A 22,013-nucleotide genomic window follows, 5' to 3' on the forward strand; every position below is an offset into this window, starting at 1 on the left:
GGCATAGTCACGCAGACCGGAAGTAGCGTGGGCCGACTCCGCGCGTGTCACCGCCTGCGTCACGCCGGGAGGGAGTTTTCCACTGACGGAAAAGCCAGAGCTCCGAGTCAGTCGGCTCAGACAAGAGAGACGCTTCAGCTGGTGTGGAGCTCCGTGTGGACCCACCGAGACAAAAGCACCGAGAGCTTCCACTCACGATCGCAGGCTCTTCTTTTTCTCCGCCTGTCGTTTTGTGTCGTTTGGATTAAGAGCTGATCCTGGAGCAGCGTTTTCCCGATGGTGATCGGATACTTGACCTGGTGGTGAGTCCCAACACACAAATGTCGGCTTATTTAAATGACTACGGTGGACACAAGCCCGTCACGTTGGATCGTTGACACTGTGTAACAATGTATTTTCGAGTCTCTCTTTTAGTCAGTGGCTATTTTTGGTGCTGATCGGAGTAGATATTGTGCGTTTGGACGAAACTTTGCGACTTTTAATTATTTTATATGTTTATATATATTGTGTTTATTCAAATTTTTTTGGGAGATGCGTCCTTATTTGTCAATCTTGCAATTAAAATGTAATAATAAAGGCATGTTAATTTAACAAAAATCGGAACAAAACGATTTCATCCGCTTATTGATTCTAATATTGATCCAATCAAGCGCCGGTGTGTGCTTCAATAACTCACGCAAAATTGTCTCTCACATACACACACACACGCGCGTACGTATGCACACACTCACATGTCTTATCCATATTCCAAAAAAAAAGCTGTATTTAAGCTGTAGTGAAGTTTGGATGAGGCGCTCTTTGTGTATCCGGAGTGGTGGTGTTCGGCTCTCGTGCGCCTCCTGAAGGCACAACATCCGAACATACAGCTGACTGTCATTACCATTGATCAGCGGCCACACGAGTCTCTCCCAACCTGCCCCGACGCCGCAAAACACCGGCTACACTTTTAAATAACCATCTCAAATTCTCTTCGCTGTTGTGCACCATGTGTCGCTGCGTTACCGTATTGTCATTGCTGAAGCGCAACATTGATCGCCTCAGCGTGTGAATCTCAGCACCATGTGTCTGAAGCGCATCGATACACTTCATTTATTGTGTGTTTTTTATATAACGATGGTGGTCATTCCGAGGTAGTCGGGTGGTGTAGCCGTCCCCATTCTGAGAAACCAATTGAATGTCTCTAGCGCGACCTCATCCGGATCATTTATGGAATCATGTTTTCTGGAATTAGAGCTGAATGATCCTTTGTCTGTAGAGCTGCTGGTTTTCTGTGTCTCCCGAGGAATGTCACTCACCTTTTTTTTTTATTAAATATGCGCAAGATTGCAAGCTCTCATTTTATTATTTAGTTTTCTGTGAAGAGCCCAGTCACCAATTAGAGGAGCCCTGACCAAAGCTCCTCGTCCATCCTGTAACCTTGTGGCGCCTGCAGCTGTCAGATAATGTGGATGGTCACTTCCTGTGCTCTGCAGTGTGTGTGTGCGCGCATTTCACAATCTGTGGAGGCATTGTAATACTTCAGTTTTCTGCAAGAGGCATTGGCAGTGGGGTTCAGATGAGGTTGCCTTTGCGCCCTGCTTCATTTTGGTCACGCAGGTTGGCCCCACTCTTTTGTGCTGGGAGACGTGAGGGGGCGAGGCGGGCGATAGGAGTCTGCTCTCAGCGCAGCAGTGGTGGGTTCCCATCTGCTTTGTCCTGTCTCAGACTAGAGCACGACCTCTCATCCCTAAACTATCCCCTCCCTTCCTCCACACACATCAACGGTGCATATTTGTGGTGCATAAATGGTTTGGGGAAAAAAAAAATCTTTTTTTAAGGGAACAGGTAGAGTTTTATCTGCAGCAATCCCAGAGGTGCCCAGCAGACTGGCTGGTCGGCTAGTACTAATTTGTCAGTCCTCTGATGGCAGTTCAATGAAAACACGCGGCACAGTTGAGCTTTATTAATGTCGAGCCGGTTCAGCCTTGAGGAGACAATGAATGGTTTAGAAGAGCTTTAAAAGATGTGAATGAAACTGTTTACATAATTACTGAAGAGAAAAAAGTACATGATCGGAATAATCACTCTTGAGTGTTGTCGGAAGAAAAGAAAAAAAAAACCCACCCTCTTTAGTGACGTTCATTACGCTCTACTCTAAACAGCGCTGTAGTAACTAATATTGACTTGCTGCTGGAGAGGCTTGAACCATCCGAGCGAGAATGAGCAAAACTCACGCCGGCAATTCAAGTTTGGCCACAGAAGAGATTAATGGCAGCCGAGGGCATGTGAGGTCCACGTGCAAGCTAATACCCTGTCAGGTGTGGCTGCGGAAAGGTAGCGTCTGCTCTCTGTGTTGCCTCAAGGGACCCCGACTTTCCAGCGCTTAGTAGCAGAAAGCACATCTGGCTTAGATAAAGCCTGTGTTCTTCTCCCTCCATTACAGTCGGAGCGACTCTGCCAGGGTGGAATTCCTGTGGCTGGGAGACATGACATTATTTATTTGTTTTGTACGTTCCTCTCCTCCTTCTTCCCACTACCTCTCCTTTTTGGAATCATGGGTCAAATGGAGAGGAACAGAATGTTTCTGTGGCACATGCAGAGCGAGCTGCAGCAAGAACAACAGGCTCATAGAGGAGAAAACAGGAGCTGGATCTGCTTTGTTTCGGCAAGTGGCGCACTTCTGGACTACAGTTTATGGGGGGGAATAAGAGGTCCTTGCAAATGAGCTAGACTTTCCTCTGCTGCCACACTCCAAAGCACAAATAAACTCACAGTTAAGGAACAATAGTAGAGAAGTCAATAGTCATTTAAAGAGTGCTTGATCTTGCATTTCCTTTCAACCCTTAAGATGCCATGTTGCCGGGGAAGGCTCCAGCTCCAGCCACTCCATTAAGGTATTAGCAGTTGAAAAATGATCCAGTAAACAAGGATGTCCTGCAGTGTTTTCTCATCAGGAAAAAGTGAAATTCTGCAATGTCTGGTCAAAGACGGTGTAGAAGGAAGGAAAGCAGCTAAATTCAAATCACTTCCTGACTGTAATTGACTTTCAACACGTCAATTATTATGTGAAGGAATTCCAAGTCAGTAAATGGTTCTTAAAACCGGAAAAAAAATGGCTTCAAAGTTGGTCACTGACAACTAACTTAAGAAGCCAGGGTGGGCAGACAAATGTTCCGACACCCCTAAAGTAACAGCATGACCGCTCCTAGTGAAGTATTCCTGTTGGGTCTTTTTTCCTCAGAAGGTTCCAGCAGCTGGACCTGTCATGTCCTGACGCACTCGCTGCTGCGCAAGAGCTAGAGCGCGGCCCGCCGTCACCGTGATGGCTCTGATCAATTACCTACAGTCTCAGTTACGGAGCTGGAAGAGAGCGGCGTGACGCCTGCAGGGGCGGCGAGCCCAGACATGCTTCCACACACACACAGGAAGACTCCCGGACTCATCATTATCGCATTTTATGAGCACTCAACTCCGTCGGTCAGTCGTTCAGAGGCTGCGCCGGCTTGTCAGTGTGCCATGTAAACGCTCTCCGCTGGCTCGGAGTAGCTGTCACTGCAAAGCACACACGCTGCTATCAGCTGCAGAGGAGCTGGACACTGTGCAAAAGGACAAAGTCCAGCGTGACATGTCCTACCGGCCTGTGGGCCAGACGAGGGCAGCCTGAACAGGCTGTGACAGGCGGAGTCTCCTTGGTGGAGCGTTACTCTTAATTGACTAGTCTTTTGTTTATGTCATCGTACATGGCAATAACACATCTAAATAACAAAGCAATGGGCCTCTAGATCAGACGAAGTGAGTCAAGAGGTTTCCTGTTTTATAGTTATAATTATAGTTGCATTAATCGATTTGATCCTTTGATTCAATGTTGAATATTTTTAGTAGTATTATAACATTCAAATTGCATGTGTCATATACACCTGAGACGTCCTGTAGAAGTGGCATTGGACATGGATGTGCAACCTGTGGCTGCAGATGTGCTCACGATGCGTTCAGTGCACCGCCCTGCGCTGTATGAGGTGTAGCTAGCAAAGCAAAGCCAGTATGTCAGCGTATATCGCAGCTTTTAAAACCAGTTCTATAGTTGATGAATGTGTTTTAATTAAACCCAGCCACTGGGTTGTTGCTGGAGGAGTGTTAGCGGTTCACATTGCCGCTAGCAGAACCCCCCTGACATCCCTCCAGAGCTGACTGGCGCTTCTGTGACAAATCTTCCTTGGCGGAGATTTATCTTCACAACACCTGACTGCTGGCTGGGGAGCACCTCGGCGGAAGCATCCTTTATCTGCCTGCCTGTGTGCGCTTGATGGAATGACAGTGATGCATAATTTAGTGTGCGTTGAAAACATGCTACGCTCCCTCTCTCGCTCAGCTGTCTGATCGCATCAGTTTAGAGCCGACGCTCACCGGCTTTGCTTCTTTGGCAACTCATACTTTCTCTTTTTTTCCCCCCACACTTCCTTAGGCCTCTTCACGTGACCTGGTCCACGTGCATACAAAATTCTGTTGGTCACATCACACCCCAAGACAAAGAAGTCTATGACAAGCACTGGATCAAAACAGTTTTAAGACTTCTTCGTTGCACGTTCTTTAGGGTCATTCCCAGTTCCCATGTCCCAGTTCTGACCTCAAACTGGAGTTTTTAGGGAACTGGGAATAGTCATTCTTGTGTTAAATTCTTCACCTGTTGCAGTGCATTATGGGAGTCTAAGTATGAGCGGTGGGAGTGCGTAATAGACGCTATGAGATGATGTCATGGGCCATCATTGACCAAACATGGCCTTCAATTTGAGCTAAAAAAAAATCAATTTATTCAGCAATGCACACAGACTTTTTGCCATAAGTTAACAAGCTTTCCCCACTTTTCCTTGAAAGCAGCGCTACATCCTTTTACAATAAAACATCGAAACTGTGCTCGTGACAACTTGCAGTGAGGAGAAAGATCTGCATGTTCCACTCTCACTGCTCCGACTCTGCTTGTTCTGAGAAGCTCCAGATTGAATAGCCACCTTCCCCTCGCCCGGATTAACCTCTTGCCATTGTTTCTGCCCGTTGAACAGGATTAACAAATCAATGTGTCAGGTAGACTGCAGTCAAGAGACAATGACCCAGTTCTGACACCGCTGCCCCTACCTCGTCTCTCCTCCCCCTCCTTCTGGCTCGCTGCAGCTTTTAATTAAAAAGACTTTGCTTAGCTGGCGCGATGCTCTCCCTCGAGGAAGCCCCACAGCTTGGTTTTTAGATTCTTACCAGGGAGATACAAAAAGGTGCACCCGTTTGTCTCGGCCATTTAAAATACATATGTTGGGCACAGATGCTGTGTGCAGGTGTTGAGACATTTGGAGATGATTTTCCGCATGAGCGGTTTAATAATTGAAAAAAAAAAACCCACACTGGACTTGTCAGCTTTTTTCGTGAGCTGGGTTGACCTAGTGCAAGGTGATTCATTCATCATACGTTCACAGGGGACAGCAGTATCTGACTGCAGCAATAACAATAACTCCCCCTATATGCCCCCACACACACACACCCTGAACACAAAGGTGACTTGCCCTTGACTGTGGCAGCTCCTTCATCCCTGTCAAAAGGCTGGTGCTGCTGGTGGGAGGACTAGCTTCTGCATAATTGTGTCCTGTTGCATCTTCTATATGACTCTCCCGCTTTCACTCGTGCAACACGCTGATGAGACAAAACTGGCAAGTGTGTCACTCATGACTCCATAGCCCCAAACCAGCAACTGAAATATAAAATCTTGATCGCATTTTGATAATCTATATATTGATATTTTTAATATGAGGAGCATGTGCTGGTGTCATTGCACATTGGGCAACTTTTACGCTGAGTAACAAAACCAGTTTTGGATTGTTGTTTGCAGCAGGTGTGCAAGTCCCTCTATGGCGTCCAATCCCATAATATGCTGCAACCACTTAAGCTTAAGTGGTGCTATCCTTTTATATATGGTGATTATTGAACTTTCCATAATGCACCCCATCGCATACACAAGTAGCGGCTTGATATTGTTCTGACTTCTTATCTCATTTGACTCGACAATCTGTTTCGGGAAACTTCATCTTTCTTCGCCGGGTGACACAATAATGTGCAGGCACTCAGACAGCAAAGTGTAAACCTTTTCTTTTACCCTTTAAATGATTCATGTCGGCAGCTCCTGCTCTTACGCCGCGCGTCCTCCTGAGGTTGATTTGGTCGAGAGTGTCATGCATTGATTTGGAATTTAGAAGACGACCATCACACATATTCAGCCGCCTCTTTGAGGACCGAACAATAAACGGGGGTCCGCTCTTCTGCAGAGCTTTGACTGGATATCATCTGTCTGTCGGCGTGTCCGTCGCTCTGAAAGGATTGATTGTTTTTATCGCTGAAGCAGCGGCTCCTCTCATGGGAGCTCTGAAAGAAAGCATTCAGGAGTTGTGTAACATAAAATCTCGACCACGAGAAGCTGGAAATGTTCACTCAGAGGAGCATGTGAGAACATTAAATGCCAGCGGCAACGTGCTTGTCCGGTCGAGAGGGCCTGGACCTGGGAGTAGATTTTTGTCGGCCCACGACTTGATCCCTTGTCTGATCAATGAAGCTCAGCTGATCCGGAATGTGAATTGTTTTCTCATGTGACCGGATCTGATTGATCACTCTGTGTGAATAGTGTCTGAATTATAAGGCAATGAAATCACAATATCTTTAGCACTGTGTCATGTGTCATCTAGCTAACTGAAGGGCGCAGTGACTGTATATAGACTAGCGCTTCTGCCAAGTTTGACCTTGGGTGCCCTCTCATGAACTGGTGACCAGATCAGGGTGCCTCTCACCTCAGGTAGCAGTGGATCTCTATTAAATAAGCGGAAGAAAACATTACTAAAATTGGCGAATGAAGAACTTGACGAAGATCCTTCTGAATTCTTGTGAATTTCAGAGCAATTGTGTGTCTGGAATAGCAATTAAATCTCCCCTTTTCTCTTCCTCAGATTGTTCACGCTAGCGCCATGAGTGGGCTACTCAAGAGGAAGTTTGAGGAGGTGGATGAGGACCCGGCCTACTCCTCCCCATCCCCCTCATCCCTGTCCTCCGCCTGCTCCGGCTGGGACTCCGAGGGGGAGAGCTGCTTCTCTGACACCCTGGATTCCACTCCCAGCAACCCCGGTTCCCCGGCAACAAACTTCACCAGTGAGTCTCATCCCAAATTGAGCACCTCACCTCTTTACGAGCAACTCTGGTACTTTTGGGGATGATATGAATCTTTTCAAATCATAGAGTAAAATTGAGATCACACTTCAGCGACAGTTTAGAGTCTGTCTAGCTATGGCTCCATCTAGTGGATGGTTGTTGGAAGTGACCCCAGCAGTTGTGAGGTTTCCAAGATGTCAGGGCTCCAGGCCAGGAAGAGCAGCGTGGCTGCCTGCCAGAAGGGAGAACACTCGGCTCCTTGTCTGCAGCCCCGGGAGTTCAACCAGCAGCACAGGTGCTGAATGAGTCGCGCTGCCAGATACAAAGGGGGAACAATCAAGGATAAGCCTGTGGAGGCGTCCAGAGGAGCAGGTTGGAGAGACTTTTGAAATCCGGGGTTCTGGTTAAACACAGGGAGAAATGCCATGGTTCGATTTAGGAGCAGCAAATGAAGAGGAAAGCCGCTTGTCGTTTGCTGGAGTCACCGCCCTGAGCAGAAATGGGTCAGACGGAATTCCTTTAACAGTAATTGAGCTCCAATTCACCTAGATCTTTTTGTCTAGCTAATAACTAGCTTTTGCGTGTTACTGCTGTGAGGTCATTGTTACGAGGAATGACTTGCTGTGACCTCTTTTGTCTGACAGCATTATGACATCTGAACTTTGAGTCCCTGTGAACGAGATGTTTTGGTGACATTAGGGGAAAGTTTTGGTGAGTTTGAGCGAGATAAGTGTTTGCTTTACATGGCCACTGTATTGATCAACAGATGTGGCGGTTGTCCCTTAAAAGAATAACACTGCAGACTCTGACTTCGACATTCCTCTGCAAAGGAGGTGGTGTTAACAATAAAGCCCTCAGTAATAGTCGGGATCCAGTCTGAACAGCTCATCGGTTTCCTTCCAGCATATGGTTCTGCTTTCACCGGCATACGTTTTTCTTAATGCTGGTCTTGGTAGCGCTGGCTCTCCAATGAGTTCACGGAAGTCCTGCGCTGTTTTTGTGGGGGGAGGTTGTCAGCTCACTGGGTGGGCAGGACTTATTACCTTCCAGCCAGCCACACTGACCACCTATCCTCCTCTCCACATGATTCAAGTGTTTACTGGTAACTGTGCTTCCTTGAAATTTACAGGAAGTACTGATCGTATAAAAGTGTTTAATGGAGATGTTTTTTTATAAAGGAAAAAATGTGTAGAAAACAACAAAAAAAAACTTTTTTTTTTAACTGACAACGTGACATGATTAAAAAGGAATGCTCTCTCCACAGCTACGTCCATCCTCAAGAAATCCAAGCGAGCGCGACGCAGCAACGTGACCTTTGACCAGGTGACCGTCTTCTTCTTCCCACGGTGCCAGGGCTTCACCAGTGTTCCCAGCAGAGGTGGCTGTACTCTGGGCATGATGCAGCACCACAGCGCTCTGCGCACCTACACGCTGGCGGAGTTTGCTGTGGAGCAGCGGGCGCTGCGCCGGGAAAAGCTGCTAAACCGGCTCAGGGAGGAAAAGCTGGAGGCACTGAAGCTTAAGGTAAACATCCTTCATCATGGCTGGCTTCAGCTCTGCACTCCCAGTCTAAATGCTCCTTCTCTCCTCAGCTGACCAAGAACGGAACTCAAGACAGCGAGGAGGCCGAGCGACTGACCGTGGACGACATTCCAGAGCAAGACATCGACATCAGCACGACCAACTTGGAGGAAGGTTCTTTTCTGCAGCCGTACCCATCCAAACGCCGCTACGCTCTCCTCAAGGCAGCGGGTGTCAAGAAGATCGACAAGGAGGAGAAGAGGCAGCTGCACGAGCTCAGGCTGTCCAGAGAGAACTGTGGCTGTGACTGTCAGGGTTTCTGTGAGCCGGAGACCTGCAGCTGCAGCCTGGCAGGAATCAAGTGTCAGGTGATGAACCGTTATTGTGCTACAGAAGTCTGCTCCTGAACCTCTGCGTACTAGTGACGACCTAACTGCTCTCCCCCTCCTTCTAGATGGATCACTCGTCTTTCCCATGTGGCTGCACTAAAGATGGCTGTGGCAACACAGAAGGCCGAGTTGAGTTTAACTCCACCCGTGTGCAGACGCATTACATCCACACCATCATGAAGCTGGAGCTGGAGAAGAGACTGGAGGAGCAGTCCAGCACGGAGGAGGAGCAGGAAGAGAAGGGATGCGTTCACTCGGTCCCTGCCACGCCTTCCTTTACCTTCAACTCGGAGCTGGCGGCGGGCGGAGAGAACAGCTGTAGCAGTGACATGACAGACTTGTCGGACTCTTCGGGCCACAGCGAGGACTCGGAAGTCGCGGAGAACCGGTGCGACAACCGGACGCAGCTGGACGTTGGCGAAAAAGGTCTCAGTCGCATTCTCAGCTTCAGTGAAGTTGAAGAGGCCGAGGATCAGGGCGGCAATGTTGCTAAGCAGGAGCAGCCGTCCACGGAGGCGTTCAGTAGCTTTAGCATGGCGGACTTTGCTGACGAGAACGATAACGTAGACGTGGAACTGCTGGAGGACCACACAGACAACAGAGCCATTTCAGAACTTTTAGACGAGAACGCAAACCAGGGGAACGCTTTGTTCCACAGCAGCAGCGTCCCACACACGCCCTCGCCCACCGTAGACAGAATGGCAAGCTACAACATGGACCTCAGCCTCTCTTCTGAGTCAGACTTGGAGTTTTTCGACGGCTTTCCCTGTCTCGGGCCCACTTCGCTTTACAATTCCCTGAAGGAGTACGAACACATGGACAACTTCTTTCAGTTTCAGTTTTCTAGTTACCCGAATGCACCCCCTGCCGCTGACCCCGGAACCTGCCTGCTGGAGTCGCTCATCGGCCTTTCTGAATCCGTCCCAGAACCCCCCACCACATTCACAGACAATCAGTTGCTAGAGGAAGCCATGAAACTGTCTGTAATGGAATCTGTGAAAGTCTGAAAAATCCGTGGATGTATTTTGCTGGGGGAGTGTACGTGCACATACGATGTCAACACTTTTTTTTTTTTTTTCTTTTTGGAGGAAAGCTGTGATTTCCCCGTCTGCCTGACACGTGTGTAGACTCCAAACTTGCCTTCAAAGCAGTTCTGAGGCTGGGTTGCTATGTGAGTTGGCAGCTAGAAGTGAATAAGATGCAAAACATCGATCAAACCTGTGAGTGAATCTCTCACTTCCTAAGAAAGCTCTTGTAACCAAACCAGAAACGCCAACCCTGAAACAGGATTAACTTTTGGGGGGAGGTTAGTGTCCACACGGCTGAATGTGCACCTCAGGGATTTTTATCTAGCTTTTTGGGGAGTCCTCATGCGGTGACTATTGCAGTAAAGGGCATGTTCTTCCTGCCTTCAAGGGAGCTTGAGTTGGAACTTGGGCCGCGGTCACGTCGCAAGTCATTTGGTTTAGGAAACTGTTGGAGTTAAGAAAAATTCTTGTGAATTTGATGCATAAATTGAAGTTCAAATCTGAACCTCCAACATCACATCTAAACCCAACGCGTTGAATGGTCTACAACACTTGTAGTCCAGCGTGAAGAATATGGGAACACTAATTCTAAGATGATGCTACATGACCTCATCCTTGTCACGTGACCGTGGGCCCAGTCCTCCGCTAGTCTCCTCCGACTCGTCGTTGATGTCTCCAACGGGTCTTACATGGTACAAAAATCCCTCTAAAATCTCATCAGTGAGCACTTTATCTGTGAAAATGTATGAATTTAGGCATTGTTTGGGTCGGGGATGGCCGACTCAGCGTTTCTGAACAACATGTTTATCTAGGAGAAGTAAAAAAAGGAAAAAAAAAAGCTCATACCGTAATCACCTAAAGGAACGTTGCCTTCACTGTCTTTCTATTAAATTATTTCCTTTACCATCTTTTTATTTTTTTTTCTATAATTTATTTTCACAGAACTTTCATTTCAGATGCAGCACTGTGGTTTGATATTTTCACCTGGAAGTGCAATGTTCTAATTTTTATGTTCCATATCGCATATTTAATATCTAATACATTTAACTTTAGTAACTTATCTTATTATTTCACGCGTTATTTAATGATCAGATGGCAATAATGAGCTGTTTAACTGGATGTGCCTGATTGTGAAGGGAGTCAGGCCGACCAGCGGTGTGTGTGTGAGTGTGTGTGCGCACGAGCGCACGCACGCACACACATGCACGGTGCTTCCATGTGAGCTTTGGGACTGAAAACTGTGGAATCTCCCGAATCACTGAAATTAAATTATGGGTCTATTATATTGCTGCCTAATGATGTAGACAAATGACACTAATATTTTGTAACTTATGTAGCTGAACCAGAGAATTCTAATCACTGACAAATTGAATATTTTATTAAGAAAGGGGTAATTTTCAATCTGGGACGACCTTTGTTATAATATATAAGAAGTATTTATGAGGGCTCTCCTGCATTCTGAAGTATTTTAATAGGCAGCCTGGATAGATATCTTAAACAGAAAGATCAATTTGATTGTACTCTGAATATTTTGGAAGTTTGTGACTCGGGTTACAGTGTGTAACCACTTAATCATGTACAAAAGGCCTTTGTGGATAAAAACTGCATATATTATACAATTTTTATCGTGCACACGAAGCCTGAATATGAAGAGATGCCTCCTTTAATTGTAGAACAAAATGTGTTCAAAGGTGTGAGGGACGCGAGTCGGTGTACATATCTCACTCTTTCTACTGCTGGTTCTTCAGCCTTTCCAACCATGCATGCAGGTCCTGTTTGTTCAAACTCAGTCATTGTATATGTGCTGACGTGCACATCGGAAATGTATTATTCGCTTTTTGCCTTTTCATTACTTTGGAAATCCATTTCTGGTGTCTCGGCGAGAGTGCCCCTTTTCCAGATTTGTTTGTATAAAAGAAGCTATTCTCAAGAAGAACTGTCAACAGTGAGTGTCTATCGATGAAATGTATTACAGTACAGCTTTTTTAATTTAAAAATCAACGTGTCTTATTTTATTTGCCTTTTGCGTTGTACATACTTCTGCTTGAATGGTCCTGCCGAGCAAACAAAGCTGCTTATTTTTTACACCTTCTCACTTCAAACTTGCTGTTAACAGTTTCTGTCATCCAAGCCATTTTGCCCGCCTGTCCCTCCAAGTAATAATTAAAAAAAAAGTTTTTCTAAAGTTTGTCTTTGTCTGTTCTATTCATTCAAGTTTTTATGGGCATTCCCATGATTCCCTTCATTGGGTAGTTATTTTATCATATTTTAATCCAATATTTAATGTCTTTCTAAAAACTAGGGATGCACTGAATTTTACATTTGTGGCTGAAGAAAATTTTAAATGCTTGGAAGAATACCGAATAATACTGAATATACAATGTGGTGGTCAGGGTTTTTTTTTTTTTTTTTTACTTTTTTTTTGTTGCATAAATAGTTGAAGATATTTACATACATACACATGGCATTTTTTTTCAGGCTTATAATTTAAAAGGCATAACAATTTCCTATTATATAATGATGATGTAAACAAAAATCAAGAAGTCTCATAGACTCAGTTAGTCCTCTGCCACGCATTTTTGAAATTAAAAAACACATTCTATTACGTAGCATTGTCTATTACCAAATGTTTGGTGCATCAGTTTACAGGAAAAGAAAAAGGACTTCACACTGACCCGTTGGTCTGCTGCCAGGATATTGAAAAACTGTAGGTGGCAGCCGTGGAGCTGCAGTCCACACTAGCAATATAAATCCCGAAACAATTCATCATTTCTTCTTTCTTTTCAACAGAAAAAAATGTATGCTCCCTCCATATGTGCAGCTGTAAATATGACTTCTGGCTTGCACCAATTTCTGATGAGAGCGCAAGCTCTGTCGCATTCTGTGACGTGTACTGCCTACCGCACTTATGTTTTGCTCTGATTCTAAATGTGCAAGTGGTGTACAGAAAAATCTCCACCGTGGCTGGAGTTTTTGAAAAGTGTTGTCACCAGAGGTGAATTCGTCGTTTATGTATCAGCAAAGGGGGCAGACGAAGAGCTGTTTATTGGTTGCTAAAAATAACCAGGTACGTCTAAATGGGGCTTCACAGTTCAGAGGTCAAGTTCTCCCCCGCCTCGTAAACCTTCTGTCTGAGAACCGTGATCTCAGACTAAGATGACCCTCTAATACAGAATGAAGAAAAAATAAAAGCTAGATTCTTTGATGGTCAGCTTGCGTAGATTCTTTTTTTATGACAACTCACATTCAAGCTCTACTGAAATATATTCATGTTTAAATTTGAAATCATCCATACATCCTCAGTGAACCAGAGCTTAGTCCTGTTCAGTGTTGCGTGGAGTGCTGGTGCCTATCTCAGCAGTCGTTGGCTGGGAGGCAGGAATACACCCTGGACAGGTCAACCTTCTTGCTGCTAGGCGAGAGTGCTAACCACTAGGCTGCCGTGTGGCCCCTACATTTACAGTCCCAGTTATGAATAGATTATATTCATCAATTTCACTTTAAAAAAAATGCAGGAGCTTTGAATGAATGTTGGGGTTGAAATGGAGGACGCTTTCCTTGAAAACAGATCAGCTCTGCATTCAGTTAAAATAACTGGAAAATTAAAGAACATGCAAATTGACATCTTGTGAAGCACATTGTGCAGACGCCATTAAAGCCGATTCTCATTATTTGCCAAAAAGCAGTCTTTTATAAATGTAGTCTAACAGTTGAACCACTTTTTTGAAATTGTTGTTGGCCATCTGCGAGAAGAAAAAAAGTGATGTCATGCTGTAGCCTCCCAACTTTGAGAGAAAACATCTGCAGACCAAAAGCAGTCGCGCCAATGACCTCATGTGGTCTACACGCTGCAATAATTAAAGTTCTGAAGTCCCTCTTCATGCAACCATTCGGGCTGGAGGGCATTTCATACATTTAAACACGAATGCTTTTATGCATTTAAACATGAATGCTTTTATGCATCATGATGGAAACTAGGATAGACTGAACTATCATATATGTTTATTCATATCAAGTTGTCTACTTGGCACCACTAGGTGCAGCGGGCCTCATATCTATGTTGCATTTTTGCGAATTAAAAATAAAAGCCACTCTTCTTGTGAGACATAAATTGGTTGAACCGTGTTTGGTCTTTCCTTTTCATGACTGCCTGTCCAGAGTGTCCCCTTCATTTACCTGGGGCAGCTGGGAAAGGCTTGCAGCGGAATAGAGAGGATAAAAGAATGATGCCAAATAAACAAAAAAATGTATCTTTAAACAAGCATTAATTCTAACAGTCTGGCCTTTGATGTATTTTCAAAATGTATGAGATATTGTTTTTAGCCACCCCAAGTGCCGTTGAAGCTCTTGTAGCAGTTAAATGGAAGCCTCAATCTTGATTCAGAAACTTATTCATGATAAATGTAAATCCTGTTCTGCTTGTATAGTTCTTTAAATGAAGACTCACACTTTAACATTATAAATCTGACGCTTATTTTTTATTCTCACTGTTACTCATTCCTCTTCAACGACGAGAAGATGCCAGAACCTGGAAGCCAGCAAAGAACAGTGTTAATGTGGTGCGGGTTACTGGACCTAGATTGTTGATCCCTTACGGAATAGATCCAGTCCTCAAAGAAAGAAACCCTTGTGAACACTGTGGGTTTGGTCACTTGGTTGCACCTTCCAGACGGACCGTAGCTGACCACTCCATGGACTCTCCAGGCTCCATCAGTGTAGCAGTTCAGGGGCCCCCCAGAGTCGCCCTGTCATCAAATACGCTTTCACCAACTGTGCTGACTGACTTTTCCACCGATGATGTGAGTAACCTGGCAGCCGGAGATCACACCGTCTCCTCCAGCACAGACCATGGACTCCAGAGCAATGCTGCCCCACCAGTTGGGCTGAGAACACACAGAGTGCTCCACTACTGGGATGGCAGCTACCTGCAGGATGGACGGGTGAGTGACCCCTTCATCTGGAAGACAGGTGAACCAGTGAGAGTCAGACGTTGCTGTGCGGTGTCTCGTGTCTAGATTTAAATAGAGATGTGTGGTGCAGTAAGTTTATCCAAATAATAATGATTTTTTTATTGTCTAGAAGCACAAATGTATAATATACAGAGTTGCTTTCAGTGTCATGTTAACTTTGACAGATCCGATACTAATAGTCATGATAATGGCACTGATAGTGGTGAGTCAGTTTAAAAACACAGAATACATTTGTAGGCTTATTATTACCAATATTCATTTATTGGCACTTTTGCTACTCTGATATTGAACGCCAAAAAGATAAAGGGGACTATTTGTGTACTCACATCCCATGACTCCCCAGCCAGTGATGAAACACTCGAACCCATGAGGCAGTGTTTGTCCAGGTGCGGGAAGGTTGCCAATGGCAACAAAGCCGTTGTCATATACGCCATCAGCCAGTTTCAAGATAGCAATATCGTTTCTATAAAAGTCCCGTGGGAATCATTGTGAAGTTCTTGACTTCATCCCAAATTTTCACTTTACCCATTGCCAAGCTGTCCGTTCCATGCGGGGTGCACGATGATCCTTTCCACGCGGCAATACTGCTCACTGCCGTCGTCCTCATCCAGGTTGTACTCTCCCAAAACCACCTGGTACAGACGGGGATCCATCCTGACAAGGATCACCAATGGAGAGCGAGTTTTGAAATGATGCACATTTCAAAAGTTAGTTAAGACGTGGTGTTTTAAGAAGTGGTGGATTGGTTGATGTGTAGGTCACTACAGTGCATCACAGTAGGAGCGCATTGGCCCAAATGAATGGGGGATATGTTCTTTGAAAACATCACATTTAAATGACTAATAAGATCTAGCATGGGCGAGAAGATGAGAGCTAAATATCTTTTTTTTTTTCAATCTTCCACCATGTCTCTCATCATGGTTCGTGTTTAAGAACACCTACGACAGAATGCAGTGAGCAGCAGTCATGACATGGAAAGCATCGATGAGGGAGCCTCCACAGATGTGACCGAAGTAACCGCCATTATAGGAATCGTACTGTAGAGAGACCTGCAAGACAAAAAAAAAACATGTAGAGTGTAACTGCTGAAGTGAACGTTGGTACACAAAACTCATGTACCTGCCATTTCCAGGTGTTGGGTTTGGCGTTTTCGCCTCCAATGACCCTGTCGTCTGCATCTGGGTTGACCAGTGAGGCAGCACAGATCAGCCCTGCTCACAATGAAACGCATTCTTAAAAAACGCCTGCGGTTTCCATCTGAATTAAGACTCTTCATTAACATTCTTCTCACCAATGCAGGACAGAAAAGTCAAAAGCCGCATCATGTTGAAGCTCTCAGGATCGGACGCAGCCTGGATTTAAATTTTTATTTATATAACCGCTTGTGACCTTCGGGGGGTAATAGACAACTAAGACCTTATCAATGAGCTGAACTTGAAATAGAACACGGTTGAACCCGAACAGGTGTAGGGAAAGACAACCAGTCCAGCACCTGAGCTGCTCAGAAGAACACTACTTTTGTTTGTTTTTATCAGCATATTTTTAAGAACATAAACTGAAAAGAAATAGATAAATAGATTAAAAAAAAAAATCACTTCCTTCAGGTAAAAGTGGATCAATAACAATATCTTTTTGTTTTAAAGTAAAGCTGAAAAACACATTATTTGGATTTCAAATGATTATTATTATTATTGTAGTAAACCGTGGTACAGTTTTGTCGACAGCACATAACGAAGTCAGGTCTTCAAATCATAAGCGCCGCACACACCTTCTGCAGTCGACCTTCAGACACAAGTAATCGAACCCCGATCCCGCTCAGCGCGATTGAATGATCTGGCATCTTTATTTATAAACGCTGCCTTACAACTACGTCAGCTGTCAAAGTGCCCCGGCTGCTCGGCTAAACTAGCATGACCGAGCACTGCGGCGTCTACAATTAGCAGTTAAATGTGACCGAACGTCGGTGACAAGTGTCGCGTGTGAACACCAAGTGACTGCTGGACAACATGGGGCTTGTTCAGGGCTCGTTTTTGTCTGACAGTGAGGCCACAAGCGGATACCATGTACACGGGGTACGTTGTTGTCGCCGCTCTTTTACGTGCCGGTCATTGAAAGCTTTGAAAAGTGTTTATATTCGCCGCCTGTCAATATTTACACATTCAAATTTAGTACCTCTCTGAGACCCAATGTCCTATTGTTTGTTCAAAAACTCAAAATTGTGCAGGGAAATGGTCAGCACCAGTCACCACGTCGGTTTTGATGAGGTGGCACTGGTCCCACGCCCTTCTCACCGGCCATGAACCACGGAACATTATTCCGAAACCAGACAAAATAAATCAAAACTTCCTCTGAGGTTATAATAAACTCTGTGTTCACGTCTGATAATATACTTGTCAAGGTGCAAAAGTGAGCTGTAATGTGTGGAATGAACACAAGAGTGCAGCAGAGAGCGTTCCGCTTCCACACGAGGATGTTGCAGATTCTTGGACGCTTTAATCGGTCTCAGTGATATGATGTCAGTGGTGTCATTCCGTTATTATTCAACACAGCGAACGTTTGATTTCGTTTACCAGATACAAGAAGACTCCCCTGCGTTCAAAGCTGGTCTGGAGCCGTTTTTCGACTTCATCCTCTCGATTGGAAATACCAGACTTGTGAGTGGAACAACCGCTTTACTGACTTTTGTGACATTATGCAAAAACGAACTCATTGTAAGAATTGTCTTCATTCATCTAACTGCAATACTAAAATTATCTTTTATCTTCATGAATATTGTTACCTCCCTGTGAACTTTTTCCATTCAAGTATTTGTAGAGCAATATGTTGATTGAAGTTTGCAGAAAGTTCTATTCGCTCTTCTTTATGCATCTACCATCAGCGGCAACCATGAGTTGTCTCCCCCCACCGTAACCTCATCTTCCACCGCAGTCATACACATCATGAACTTGTGAATCTGTTGTCTGCCTTGTGTTTCCATCTCTGGCTTTCTCCTTCCAAAGCGCCCCCGTCTCTCCTCCACAGCAAGTTTGTCAGCTTGTTTTGTTTTGTTTTATTTTGTTTTAAATAATTTAATATTTATTGTGTGTTGAATGTGACCAGGTGGTCACAGTTATAGGAAATGCAAAGACTAAATATACAGAAGGGTCATATATGTGAAATAAGGCTTATATGATGCTTTTATAGTGAAATTAAATTGATGGTAAATAAATATATAAGCGTTTACCACAGATGAGAAACATCATACTAATGAACTAGATTGTTATACTAAAAAAAAACAAAAAACATTTCTTAATTATCAATGTTTAATTTTATTTTTGACTGCTTTACGGCTTTTTCTTTGAGAGTTCCGATTCCAACTAGGTTTTATTGACCTCCTTAATACTTACTGTGTGTTGCTGCCTGTCAATGCTGTGTAGTTGGGTACAGTCCATCTCCCTCTCTTTCTCCAGAATAAGGAAAATGACTTGCTGAAAGACCTTCTTAAAGCCAATGTCGAGAAGGCGGTTAAACTTGAGGTGTACAACTCGAAAACTCAGCGCATGCGAGAGCTGGAGGTCACGCCCAGTAACATGTGGGGCGGTCAGGGTCTGCTTGGCGCCAGCGTCCGATTCTGCAGCTTTGAAGGAGCCAGTGAAAATGTGTGGCATGTTTTGGTAAGTGACATCGGAACTCTATCTTCTGTTAATATTAAGAACTCTCTAAGTCAGTATTAATGGGTTTTTTTTCATGTAAAAGAGTCGTAAAAATGCATATCTTTTAATTTTGTATGATAGTAAAAGTTCATGTCACGTTGATGTTTTTTCTTTCTTAGGACGTTGAGCCGAGTTCTCCCGCTGCACTGGCCGGACTTGCTGCTTACGAAGACTTCATTGTTGGAGCTGATCACGTTTTGCAGGATGTACGTTCCCTCATTTGTTTGTGCTATTTAAATATGATGTCATAGCCCAAGAGTCAATACGTTAACTCTACTCTCCACTGAATTAAGAGGCATAGAAGGTAAATGCCATACATTTATTCACATAAACAACTATGATGAAAGTACTTACATTTATAAACATGCTGCTGTAATTGTGTGCTGAAGAAATGCTCCCTGTATTGAATTAAAAAGCCTGTTTTTTTCATTTCCCAGTCTGAAGATTTCTTTTCATTGGTGGAGGCCTCTGAGGGAAAACCCCTAAAACTACTTGTGTACAACACACAGTCCGACCAGTGTAGGGAAGTGACGGTGACCCCAAATGGTGCCTGGGGTGGAGAAGGGAGGTAAGCCGTCTCCTCCAATACACTGTATTAGAATTCACTAGCAGTACCCCAGCTGCTCTGGTGTATTTACTTCATCCTTTATAACATAACTCACAGAGTAAGTCTCACATCTGCATACCAACAAATGTAATTCAGTCAATTAATAAATGCTAAACTAAATGTCACTGTGGACTTGGTGACGTGTCTTGAAGACTCCACCATCACCTTCATGTCGGGAGTATACCACTATTTTTTCTCCAACATCAAAATGCATGAAAAACATTGCTGTGGTTCTTTAAAGGTTGAAAGTAACTGGGATGAGTTTGCAATGATGGCTACACTGACAGCAGTATTTTGATTCTTTGTCAGACCTCGTGTGAACAATGGTTTAATTGAGTAAGATAAAGTTGTTTTCATCTGAATGTTTAAATTCCAGCTTGGGTTGCGGCATCGGCTTTGGCTACCTGCACAGAATCCCAACTCGCCCACTTGAGACTAACAGCTCAAGTCCAAGTGTCCTTCAGTCAGCAGTTTTGGATGGAAGCACTGAAATCCCTAGTGACTCTTCGGGACCTGAGGTGAGAACCTCTGAGAGTGCTTTTGTTTCTTTCTATTTTCAATCAACTGTCTGACATTCTGCGTGTCTTCAGCTGGCCAGCGGAGCCAACCTCTCTAGTGGGGAGGAAACAAGTCTCGGTCATGTGCCTGAAACTTGTGAAATGACCTCATCACCACATCCACCTTTGATCTCAGGTTCTTTACTGATGCTGTTCACATTCTCACGTCACATGATTTAACCGTGGCTCTCTGGTCCCTGCAGGTTTGCCTGGCCTCTCCGAGTCTGTGATTCCAGACTCGTCCGACACAAGTCACATCAGCGAACTGGACCAGAGCTCCTTGTTTGTCAACTATGACGACCAATCTCGTGAGCAGATCAGTTTGAGTAAGTACTCCGCTAAGTTATATGAAGGAGAAGTCTACCTCGACTGACTAAAATATATGTGTATTTTTAACTTTACATCTGAACAATTCTTTATCAGCTACTTGAGATAAGTGCTGAACTTGACTTGTCAGAAGCTACTGCCACCTGTGCTGCACCAAAGTTGTGTGTACCACAACCAGCCAATCAAGTTTGTCTTCAGACTCGATTGTTTTCTTCATCATTTTTTTATATTGTAATTATTATGATTATTGTTGTTGCAAATTCCCCTCAGCCGTCACACTTTATTTTTATTTTTATTTTTTTTATTTTTTTTATTTATTTATTTTTTTTTTAATTTTTATTCCGAAGCACTCTCCTAGTTGGTGGGATCCCCACTGACCATGGCAATACATTTGATAATTTCATTCTGATTCTGATTCTGAAGTCTTGCAGTGATCCGTCCATCCAGCCACTAGATGGCAGTGTTTACACAAAATGTCCAACGGGAGAATTTGTTCGCGAATGAAGTGTTGTTCTGGGCTGTGTCACAGCGATTAGTGTTTTGTTAAATGTAATTTTACCTGCTGGTCCGTATCAAATGTTGGTCCCATCTCTGCCCATGTTTGACCCTCCTATAGTGATGCATGCAACCTGTAGACCTGAATCTGTTCAAATGGCTTAGGCGGTTCTATATTTTTAACAATGCCTTGGTGTTATACATAAATGTGTTTATCTCTGATTTCCAGATCATTCTTCCATCAATCAAGAGTCATTTCCTGAGAAGGTGGAAGAGCTGGAAGCCCAGGCCTCTGATCAAGCCGTTGTTTCCCAGTCAGTCGTCCCGCCTGAGTCCGTAACTACAGCGGCCAGTGAGTTTGGAGGTTTGGAGGCTGCAGCAGAGACTCCGCCTGACACCAGTCTCCCTCTGGCTCAGGATACTGACAGCTCAAACACACCTCAGACTTCACAGGAAGAGGTTTTATCTTAACATGAAGGGAAGTCGCTGCGACAGCAAATCAGCTGCTCATTTAAAGTTCTTGATGAATGTAGCACAATTGCAGCAAAATGAGGCTCCGCCATGTTGGGAGCTCTCACCATTAAATTGGAATAGAGAAGCCATCGATGCATTTTCTGCTCGCTTGAATGCGCATATGGACAGGATTTTAGGTTGGGTAATGGAATGTAGCTTGAAAGGACCTTGTGATTTCCTCGAATTATTGATGCCTTTTTGAGTCACTGTTTGACATCACAGTCTATTTCTATTATGTTACACTGTATATCAGCGGAAAATATTCTTTTAAATGTGTTGAATGAGGGTGAATAATTTATGGTGAGATGGTGCCTTTATGAAAAATCACTAATTCACTAACTCAAATGCCTTGTGGTTGATTTTAAATTATTGTTTGATTATTTTTGTTACATTTCTGTTACTTTTATCATTCAATTTATCCTCCAGGTTTAAGCTTCTAATGTCTGTCATGTATTAAAAAAAACATCTATAAAACATCTAAAAACAACTATTGACATGAATATTTGATTCTTCCAACTCGTAATAGGTTTTATATGATATAGTACGACATCAGTCAAATGAATGCCTGGTCTTGAGAGTTCAACACTGCTGCAGAAATATTATTTCAACGAATGGCGGCCCAAACCCGGGTTCTTTCTCTGGAGACACTACGGTTCTCCCACGCTCACGTGGTTTCCACCCACAGGCCAACAACATGGCATTCCCACTAGGGGGCAGCAAACACCACTCTACAGTTCACCTGCGAGGGTTGACGAGGTT

The 22,013-nt window shown here is 44.2% G+C and overlaps 3 protein-coding genes across 4 annotated transcripts; 2 read left to right on the top strand and 1 right to left on the bottom strand.

The window, feature by feature from the left end:
* Positions 1–117: 117 nt before the first annotated feature.
* csrnp1b (cysteine-serine-rich nuclear protein 1b) lies at positions 118–12,344 on the top strand. Of its 2 annotated transcripts, XM_053860729.1 has the most exons (5): positions 118–302; positions 6,957–7,155; positions 8,420–8,679; positions 8,748–9,044; positions 9,131–12,343. In XM_053860729.1, the coding sequence occupies exons 2-5, from the start codon at positions 6,975–6,977 to the stop codon at positions 10,070–10,072; spliced, it is 1,680 nt and encodes a 559-aa protein (XP_053716704.1). In that variant the 5' UTR covers positions 118–302; positions 6,957–6,974; the 3' UTR covers positions 10,073–12,343. The 2 variants fall into 2 exon arrangements, with proteins under 2 accessions (XP_053716704.1, XP_053716705.1); XM_053860730.1 differs by lacking the exon at positions 118–302 and having other exon boundaries at positions 6,958–7,155; positions 9,131–12,344.
* Positions 12,345–14,558: 2,214 nt separating this feature from the next.
* Positions 14,559–16,415, bottom strand: LOC128756188 (chymotrypsin-like elastase family member 2A). The gene is made up of 8 exons (XM_053860500.1): positions 16,355–16,415; positions 16,183–16,274; positions 16,006–16,112; positions 15,589–15,717; positions 15,390–15,526; positions 14,902–15,050; positions 14,689–14,838; positions 14,559–14,621 (listed from the first exon to the last, which is right to left on the bottom strand). The coding sequence occupies exons 1-8, from the start codon at positions 16,386–16,388 to the stop codon at positions 14,598–14,600; spliced, it is 822 nt and encodes a 273-aa protein (XP_053716475.1). The 5' UTR covers positions 16,389–16,415; the 3' UTR covers positions 14,559–14,597.
* Positions 16,416–16,941: 526 nt separating this feature from the next.
* Positions 16,942–21,722, top strand: LOC128756082 (Golgi reassembly-stacking protein 1-like). Its single transcript, XM_053860273.1, has 9 exons — positions 16,942–17,135; positions 17,637–17,717; positions 18,513–18,716; positions 18,875–18,961; positions 19,193–19,323; positions 19,739–19,880; positions 19,953–20,055; positions 20,123–20,245; positions 20,971–21,722. The coding sequence occupies exons 1-9, from the start codon at positions 17,070–17,072 to the stop codon at positions 21,210–21,212; spliced, it is 1,179 nt and encodes a 392-aa protein (XP_053716248.1). The 5' UTR covers positions 16,942–17,069; the 3' UTR covers positions 21,213–21,722.
* The last annotated feature ends 291 nt before the right edge of the window (positions 21,723–22,013 follow it).

The sequence above is a fragment of the Synchiropus splendidus genome, chromosome 3 (assembly GCF_027744825.2).
Source record: "Synchiropus splendidus isolate RoL2022-P1 chromosome 3, RoL_Sspl_1.0, whole genome shotgun sequence".
Taxonomy (NCBI): Eukaryota; Metazoa; Chordata; class Actinopteri; order Syngnathiformes; family Callionymidae; genus Synchiropus; species Synchiropus splendidus.

Excerpts from the sequence above, each read along its gene's own strand:
- csrnp1b (XM_053860729.1), top strand. The coding sequence starts at position 6,975 with ATGAGTGGGCTACTCAAGAGGAAGTTTGAGGAGGTGGATGAGGACCCG. Across the intron at positions 7,156-8,419 it reads CCCGGCAACAAACTTCACCA|CTACGTCCATCCTCAAGAAA; the intron begins GTGAGTCTCATC and ends CTCTCTCCACAG. Across the intron at positions 8,680-8,747 it reads TGGAGGCACTGAAGCTTAAG|CTGACCAAGAACGGAACTCA; the intron begins GTAAACATCCTT and ends TTCTCTCCTCAG.
- LOC128756188 (XM_053860500.1), bottom strand. The coding sequence starts at position 16,388 with ATGATGCGGCTTTTGACTTTTCTGTCCTGCATTG. Across the intron at positions 16,275-16,354 it reads GACTTTTCTGTCCTGCATTG|GGCTGATCTGTGCTGCCTCA; the intron begins GTGAGAAGAATG and ends CATTGTGAGCAG. Across the intron at positions 15,718-16,005 it reads GCTGCTCACTGCATTCTGTC|GATGGATCCCCGTCTGTACC; the intron begins GTAGGTGTTCTT and ends GATCCTTGTCAG.
- LOC128756082 (XM_053860273.1), top strand. The coding sequence starts at position 17,070 with ATGGGGCTTGTTCAGGGCTCGTTTTTGTCTGACAGTGAGGCCACAAGC. Across the intron at positions 17,136-17,636 it reads GCGGATACCATGTACACGGG|ATACAAGAAGACTCCCCTGC; the intron begins GTACGTTGTTGT and ends TTCGTTTACCAG. Across the intron at positions 19,881-19,952 it reads GTGACTCTTCGGGACCTGAG|CTGGCCAGCGGAGCCAACCT; the intron begins GTGAGAACCTCT and ends GCGTGTCTTCAG.